At 49.9% G+C, this 8,613-nt stretch overlaps 1 protein-coding gene across 1 annotated transcript; it reads left to right on the forward strand.

The window, feature by feature from the left end:
- Positions 1-172: 172 nt before the first annotated feature.
- SCP_0409070 (Not1-domain-containing protein) lies at positions 173-7,438 on the forward strand (the record flags this gene model as incomplete). The annotated part of the gene is made up of 17 exons (XM_027757635.1): positions 173-286; positions 360-943; positions 998-1,223; positions 1,275-1,739; positions 1,789-1,989; positions 2,039-2,310; positions 2,368-4,015; positions 4,072-4,302; positions 4,356-4,508; positions 4,566-4,910; positions 4,962-5,258; positions 5,314-5,555; positions 5,613-6,200; positions 6,250-6,364; positions 6,417-7,029; positions 7,080-7,360; positions 7,412-7,438. 17 exons carry the CDS (start codon positions 173-175, stop codon positions 7,436-7,438), a joined length of 6,402 nt encoding a protein of 2,133 aa, XP_027613436.1.
- Between the last annotated feature and the right edge of the window lie 1,175 nt (positions 7,439-8,613).

Raw genomic sequence — 8,613 nt, forward strand, 5'->3', positions numbered from 1 at the left:
AGAGCTGATGCTCGTCCCCCAGCAAGCCGTCCGCGTACAACGTTCAAGGCGGTTTAGGTGCTCACTGCACCTGGATTCTCCTCTATTTCCTCCCATCTTCAAAACGGCTTCTGCTAGTGGAGGCGTCGGTCGACGAACGACCGACGCTTTGGCCCGCGTCCGAACTCCTGCGATGGACAACCCTGCAAATCCAAATATACACACCATCGTAAAAGCACAGATCGTGTTTCTGCTGTCAACTCTGACGGAGGAAAACTTTGAGAGGAATCAGATAGAGATACGTTCTGTGCGTTTTCCCTGCATTCTCTCAGGCGTATTGATTGTTTAACTGATGAATGTTGGTGCATTCTGTGTCTCAGCTCTCCGAGCAACATGGGATTGACACCTACCTACACTTCATCCGCCGGCTCATCGTGCACTCCCAGAGCAGATTATCGTCATCGGCTCCCCCATCTGCTTACGATCCCTCCACTATCCTAACGTTCCGTTTACTCGTACAAGAGACGCAACGCCTTGCACGCGACCCTTTCCTCGCCGACCGTTTCCGAGATGGAATTGATAAGGGGGAAGGTGACGTCTTCCGCCACTTCGATCTAGTAAGATTTGCAGACCGAGTGGGCTTGCGACCGTTGGAACGGTTGGTTCTCGCGTCGTCAATCGCGGTAGGTTCTACGCGAAAGGAGCTAGCGTCTCAAGCGGCCAACATGATCCACACGGAATTTGAGAATGCGGTTCTTGCGTTATGTCAACACCCATCGTTTGATCATGCGGATCTGTCTCCCAACCAGGTCACGAAATTGCTATCGAACCTTCTCTCCGAGCCTCCACATGATGCTCCCATCCTTGATTCCACGCAACGACAGGCTCTCATTGCTGCAGCGCAGGCGAAATATGGGTCAGAGATTGTCTCGCCGATCTTGCAACGTATCTTGCCTAATTTAAGGTACGCTCTGGTCAGATAGTTTTTCTACATACTGCTGACGTACGTGACCATAAGCTTACCACCCGGCACAACTCTTGTGCAGGCTTTGGTTCAGCTAGGTGGAGACATTACCAGCGATCCTGACGTGGTCCGCGCACTGTTAACGCGGTTTGGTATATCGGAAGCCAGTCCACCCAGTGATGCGCAAGTTGTTGAGATTGTGTCATCTCTTGCTCGACTGGCTTCAGAGGGTTCAGTTATCTGCGATGTAGGATCCCTTGTCAGAGCATTAAGCAGCCTCGTGAGTAAAGTCTGGCCATATTCTATCCCCAATATACTGATCTATGGACAGAATGTCAACATTAACTGGGCGAGCGCTATCAAAGCATTCGATTGGCCTGATCGCCAGGGCGTTGATACTGCCACATTGAAGCTGCTCATTGCGATTCTGTTGAATTGTCCGCGTGACGCGGAGGTACATGCAGTGACGGGCTTCTGGCAGACATGGTCAAATCCGCTGTACCAACTTCGACTACTAGATGCGTTACTCTCGTTACCAGCAGACACGTTCAACTTTGTCTCGCTCCCTGGACACAGGATCGTGACGGTTGATGATGTTGCAGCAGCTAGTCCCACCATCAAGTCACTTGCAGCAAACGTTCAAGGACACACCTGGAATTCTCTCGATTTGTTCGAGGTCCTAGTATCGTTATCGGATTCTGATTCCCCGGAGGTCAGAAATTTCGTGCGAGAAATGCTCGACAAGGCGGTCAAGATCAGCGCAGAGCTAGTGCACATGGGGCTCCTTCAAGTACCGGTAAGTACGCGGTAGATGAACCCACTAAGTCCTACTGATGTATTACCAGCAAACGACTTGGGGAGAAATCCGCCTGGAGTACTCACAGAGGCTGCTGGCAATGTTCCTAGCGGGGCATCCAAATCATCAATTAGTCTTCATGCGTATCTGGCAGATCGAACCCACTTATCTCACAAACGCTTTCCGAGACTTCTATGAAGAGAGTCCGTTGAACATTACGAGAATCTTGGACGTTGCTCAAGATCTCAAGGTCAGTTTTCATCCTCATTTAGACACGTTGTCTGCTCATGGGCGTCAAGATCTTGGACTCACTTCTTGAAGTGCGCCCCTTCACATTCGCGCTGGACGTCGCGGCTTTGGCGTCACGCAGAGAGTACCTGAATCTGGACAAGTGGCTAGCAGACAATGTCACCAATCACGGCGCTGACTTCCTCCATGCTGTCATTGCATTCTTGGACTTGAAAATGGAGAGCGAGAAGGCCACTCGGATTTCGGATCCGGCCGTTGAACATCGCACTATGCCGCTTAATCCTCAAACCATCACGATATTCCTTCGTGTCCTGCGTAATAGGTGACGTGCATTCGCGCTGTGAAAGCCTTCGCATTGCTGACTTTGCATTCTCTATAGCTCGAATATTATGCATGAAAGCGATGTGGATTACTGCCTCGAGGTCCGAAATGCCTGTCTGCAGATCCATCCCCGCTTGATGAATCTTGTACCCGGCTCTGACGCTGAACCGGGGTTCACGGTGGTGAATTACACAACCGAGATCGAGGCCGAGGTCGACAGCATCTACAAGCAGATGTATGACGAGCAGATTACCATTGACGACGTCATTGCCCTTCTTCAGCGCAACAAGGCTTCATCAAATCCCCGAGACCACGAGATCTTCTCGTGTATGCTGCACTTCCTCTTTGACGAATACAAATTTTTCCAATCCTTCTATCCTCCGCGCGAGTTGGCGATGACTGGTTATCTGTTTGGATCTTTGATTCAATACCAGCTGGTCGACTATATACCCCTAGGCATCGCAATCCGTTATGTCCTGGACGCACTGAATTGTCCTCCCGACACGAACCTATTCAAGTTCGGAATCCAGGCTCTTTCGCGTTTCGAGTCCCGCCTCTCGGAATGGCAGCCCTTGTGTCAGGCTTTGCTCAGAATTCCGCACCTATTGGAAGCGCAACCCGAACTGGCAGCGAGCATCCAGCGTGCTATCGCTAATGCCGGGGAGGATGTCAACAACACCGTCGATCTTCGTACCTTGACGGCTACGAATGTTCCGGAGCCTCTGGCCATCTTCACAGCTATTCAGCCTGATCCTGTTGAAGGAGAGCCAGAGAGTCCTCCAGAAGAGATTTCAGACAAGATCCTGTTCATTGTGAACAATTTGGCGCCGTCCAACTTTGAAACGAAGCTGGTAGACATGCAAGAGCAGTTTCAGGACGAATATTCATGGTGGTTTGCGCATTATTTAGTGGATCAACGTGTCACCACGGAGCCCAATAATCAGCAGCTGTACTTGCGTTTGTTGGATGCCTTGGGCGTCCAGAAACTATTCCGCTTGGTGCTTCAGGAGACCCTCATCAAGTCCGCCTCCTTGTTGAACTCGGAGAAGACTATGCTGTCCAGCGCAGAGCGGGCAATTCTGAAGAATATGGCCTCATGGCTTGGCACGATCACTCTCGCGCGAGATCATCCTATCAAGCATCGGCATTTGTCCTTCAAGGATCTGCTCATCGAGGGATACGATAACGGAAGGCTCATAGTGGCGATACCATTTGTTTGCGAGACACTGAAGCCGTGCGCGCGCTCGAAGGTCTTTAAGCCCCCAAATCCCTGGTTGATGGCCGTCATCAGTTTGCTGGCCGAGCTGTATCATTTCGCCGAGCTTAAGCTGAACCAGAAATTCGAGATCGAGATGTTGTGCAAAGGTCTGGATATTGACCTTGACACGGTGCAGGCCACGACTGTCCTCCGGAATCGTCCCCTGACAGAAGGGCCTCCCCTTCCTGATTACGTCGTTGCCGATATCAACTCCATTCCTATCGGAGGTTATAATTCTTCCGCTCAGACGCAAGGGGACTCTCAGGTACTGCCGCCCTTAACACCTGGAAGTCCGTCCGAAACACACCGAGTGTTGGGTGCCCACATCGAGAATATTTTGTGTAATATTCTTCCATCGGTGATCATCGACCCACAGTTGGCGCCGTTACATACGAATCAGTTGTTCAAGCGTGCTGTCCAGATGGCTATTGATCGAGCTGTGCGGGAGGTAAACGTTGATAGCTTTTCGTTTTAGTGCTCTATGATTGACGGATCATTTAACAGATTATTCTTCCAGTTGTTGAGCGTTCCGTCACAATTGCAGGAATCTCCACACGAGAGCTGGTCGCGAAAGACTTTGTGACAGAAGTCAACGAGGACAAGCTTCGCAAAGCTGGTCATCTGATGGCCCAAAAGCTTGCAGGAAGTCTCGCTTTAGTGACCTGTAAGGAGCCGCTGAAGAGCAATCTTGGTGGTCACATCCGCCATTTCCTAGCCGATTTTGGATTTAGCGATGTACGTATCATTTCTCTTTCACTCTAGAGCTGCCGACTTATTCGTCGTCCTAGCAAATGATCTCGGAGCAAGTTATCTTTCTGATCGTCCAAGACAACCTTGATCTGGCATGTCAAGCGATAGAAAAGGCTGCTATGGACAGCGCTATCATTGACGTCGATGACGGATTTGCTGCTGCCTATGAGTCTCGCCGCCGTCACCGCGAGGTGAGTGTTGTGCACCGACAATCATAGTGTTGTTCTGCTCACGAAGTTCGGATTCAGCAACGTCCTGGCCAGCCGTTCTGGGATCGTTCCATACCGCAGACGTCCTTCGTGGGAACTCTTCCGGAACCACTGCGCATCAGACCAAGTGGTGTTCAGCCTGTCCAAGCTGTTGTATATGAAGATTTCGGCAACCTTGATGGGCTGATTTCTCAAAGCGTCGTGCAAGAGTCTTCGTTGTTGGATGTCAGGCGTCGTGGATTCATAAGCCGTCCGAGTTCAACCGTATCGTTTCCTCCCAATGACCATATGGGTTCATCTGTGTATGCTTCTTCGCCAGTGCTGGACCAGCATGCTCCCGGTCAGGCATTCCTACGTCATCAAGAAGCCATGGACCGTTTCAACGTAAGCGTGCAGCTGCTGAGAGGATCGGACAAGGTGCTAACGGTTACACAGGCTATGGTCAAAGACTTAGAAGCATTATTGCTCCAACTTCCCATCCAATCGCTGGCAGCACTCCCCTCCGGCCACGATGTTCGCCACCTTGTTCGGCAGATCCTCCTCCTTGCTGCTGATTCCATTGAACGCCACCGCACACCTCTCCTCATGTCGCAAAAGATCGTACAGTTACTGTACAAAACCCCGTCCCAGCTTGGTCGAGAGATCTACGTCGCTCTACTGCATCAACTCTGTCATTCGTTCGAAGATGTGGCCAAAGAAGCGGTAACTTGGCTGATATATGCTGAAGATGAGGTGAGTTATTCGATGCAATGAAGCTGCAATTCTTACTTACTACCTGCGCCAAAAGCGTAAATTCAATGTACCCGTGACGGTCACGTTGTTGAAGAGCGGGCTCATCAATCTCCCTCAGGAAGACCAGCAGCTCGCCAAGTTCCTATACACTGATCCTCGACCCAGCCTTCTCACTTTCGCTGCGGACTTGATACGAGAATGCCTGTCAAGTGACCCACCGATAGCATCGCAAAGTCAATTTGTCTACACACTGGAAATACTCGGTCAGTTGGCTCAATCTGGGAAAGTCAATGAGGAGTAAGTCGCAAATCATCGATATTGATTCTTCATCTTGACGCTGTCCCGTGCGAATAGGGTGCATCGACTATTGGACGATCTCCGCGGTGTACGGCGACCTTCCGTTACTGAAGGTCAAGTTGTGCGCCAGGCGTCTGTGAAACCAGAGACCGAGCAGCTGAGGGAAAAGCTGTTCATCTGGTTTCAGCAATGGGTCAATATCTTCCAAAGGTCGCATTCCCCAGAGAAGTCATTCGTACCCTTCATCACTCAGTTGACGAAGCAAGGCATCTTGAAAGTCGAAGATGTGTCGTCGTTCTTTTTCCGTGTATGCGCGGAGTCTAGTGTCAACAGCTACATCAAGTGCATGAATTCCGGGGAATTCGCGTACTCTTTCCAAGCATTGGATGCCATGTCCAGACTGATCGTCTACATTATCAAATACCACGGCGATGCATCTGGTGTAAACAATGATCAAGCCAAGGTTCACTACCTGACGAAGATACTTTCTATCTTCGTCCTTGTTTTGTCCAATATGCACGAGGAGCAAGGAGCTCTGTTTCAGCAGAAGCCTTTCTTCCGGTTTTTCTGTAGCTTGCTGAATGATTTGCATTCTCTCGAAGCTAGTCTGGGTTCAGCCTATTTCCAGCTATTGTTGGCTATTAGGTATGTGTTTTGTATGACTTGGCCCTACTGCCACTAATCAGAATCTCAGTGATACGTTCAGCTCCCTTCAGCCAACGTACTTCCCTGGATTCGCTTTCTCCTGGATGAGTCTGATCTCCCATCGCCTGTTTATGCCGAAACTGCTACTATCAGAGAATCGGGAGGCAGGTGACTTCTTAACACATTCACGAGCTGCCACTGACAATCAGAACACAGGGCTGGTCTGCGTTCCACAAGCTTTTGCTTTCATTGTTCAAGTTCTTATCTCCGTTCCTGAAAGCAGCAGATCTTGAACCGGCTTCACGGGATCTGTATCGCGGATCCCTTCGTCTCCTTCTCGTTCTCCTTCACGACTTCCCTGAATTTCTTAGCGAATATTACTTTACCCTCTGCGATGTGATACCTCCTCGTTGCATTCAGCTCCGCAATGTCATCCTTAGCGCATTTCCCCCGTCGATCATCCTTCCAGACCCACACCTTCGGAATATGGACTTCGACTCTATTCCCGAGATGGGACCGATCCCACCTATTCTCTCCGACTTCGCTTCTAGCTTGAAGACGGATGACCTTCGAGGATACTTGGACCAATATTTGCTCAATCGTGGCTCTCCCACCTTCCTCCCTTCGTTGAAGGATCGCCTACGTTTGACAGGTGTCTCAGAAGGCTCCCCTGAAACCTACAATCTATCCTTGATGAATTCTCTGGTCATGTACATCGGAGTTTCCTCCGTTGCACAGGCGAAGGCGAGGAGCGGAAGCTCCCTGTTTGTCTCCAGTGATCCGGGTGTAGTTGCACTGCATTACCTCGCTACAAATCTGGATGTCGAAGGTCTGTTCGTCGAGAAAGCTGCTTTGCTCGACACTGACAATCTATTACAGGCCAACATCATCTCCTGAGCGCTATGGTATTGCATTTACGCTATCCAAATGCACATACACACTGGTTTAGCTCTTTGATACTCCATCTCTTTACGGAAATCAAAGTTGACCAGTTCAGGGAGGTGATGACGAAAGTTCTTTTGGAGCGATTTCTCGTGCATCGGCCTCATCCTTGGGGTGCCTTAGTCACATTCATTGAGCTGCTTCGCAACCCGAAGTACGACTTTGGAAGTCAGGATTTCATCCGTGTTGTACCAGAGGTCACTCTTCTTCTCGAAACGGTATGTCCTTCGCATTCGTAAGCATATGGTTTCTCATTCGTTGTTGGCTAGGTTGCACGATCCATCTTCCAGTCGTAGATTGTCTTGTCCGCCGCTATCGTCCTCGCTATCTGTGATATATATTAATCCTCTCCTCTTTTCTTTGGGTTCTGTTCACACCGCACACTGTATTGTAACCAGAATTTCCCTCGCTGCACTGTTACAAAAGGTATACGTGACGACTCGAACTTTGCTTACGGTCGGGCCTTGCGGATCCACTACTGCTTACCATAAATGTGTTCTGTATATTCTATCGATGTATAACACGTACAACATACCGGGTCGTAATTTAGAACGAAGACATGGCACTGTTCCAGTCCCAGCCATCTCCCCACACGCTACATTATAGGCGTGGTGGTTGAGTGAATGTAGAGAATTCGACTTGGCTAGAACTCACCCAGTAGCCTCAACTGCACCTGCCCCAATGGTATCTGCCTGAGGTCCAATTACCAAGAAATCTGGTAAGGTGACGCCTGTGCGTGTAGGGAAAAGGCGTATCCCCCTCTCCAATCCACTTTCGTCAAGGGCGTAAATGAATAGCATTAGTCCCGTCGATAAAACAGGGTGCGAGTGAAGGAACAAGGCCGTAGAAGAGATCGAAAGTAAGCGTCCATGCAAGCACAGCGACCCATTCTGAAGTGAGAAGGCAGTTTGGTTCTGGAGGAGAATAGCCCGCGAAAACTCGCCGTTGGCTCCGCCGATCACAACGATATTACCCTGTCCCAAAGAATTATCTCCAAGTCGGCGCATTGCTTCGGCATCAACAATGATCTCTGCATCCAGCTTGTGGTAGACGTCGAGAATGTGAGCAATACGTAATGCTGAAGATAACGTTCGACACGAGGGTTCGTTGGGAATGATGATCGTCAACGGAGCGGCGCTCGACAGGACTCTAGCCATGCGTCCATGGGCTTGCAATGCGATTTCAGCGGAGTTGGGCAACACCTAGTATGTGACGGTTTGAGAAACCTGAAATAAGCTGGATGGCTTGCAATACACACTGTCCACATTCCGCCGTCCCGTAAGAAGTAAACCACGCCAACATCATTATCGGCAAAGTTGATAGGAACAAGGATCCCGTCCACGGTGACGCGCACTAATTGATCATAAAATTGCCTATGAGTGGAGAAGACTCGGACATTCGTTGTTTTGGCAATAAATGCTCCATTGTTCACTTCTACAGTCAATTTTGCCAACCTGAGATATATGATACT

This window comes from Sparassis crispa (assembly GCF_003851025.1).
Source record: "Sparassis crispa DNA, contig_000003F, whole genome shotgun sequence".
In the NCBI taxonomy this organism is placed as follows: domain Eukaryota; kingdom Fungi; phylum Basidiomycota; class Agaricomycetes; order Polyporales; family Sparassidaceae; genus Sparassis; species Sparassis crispa.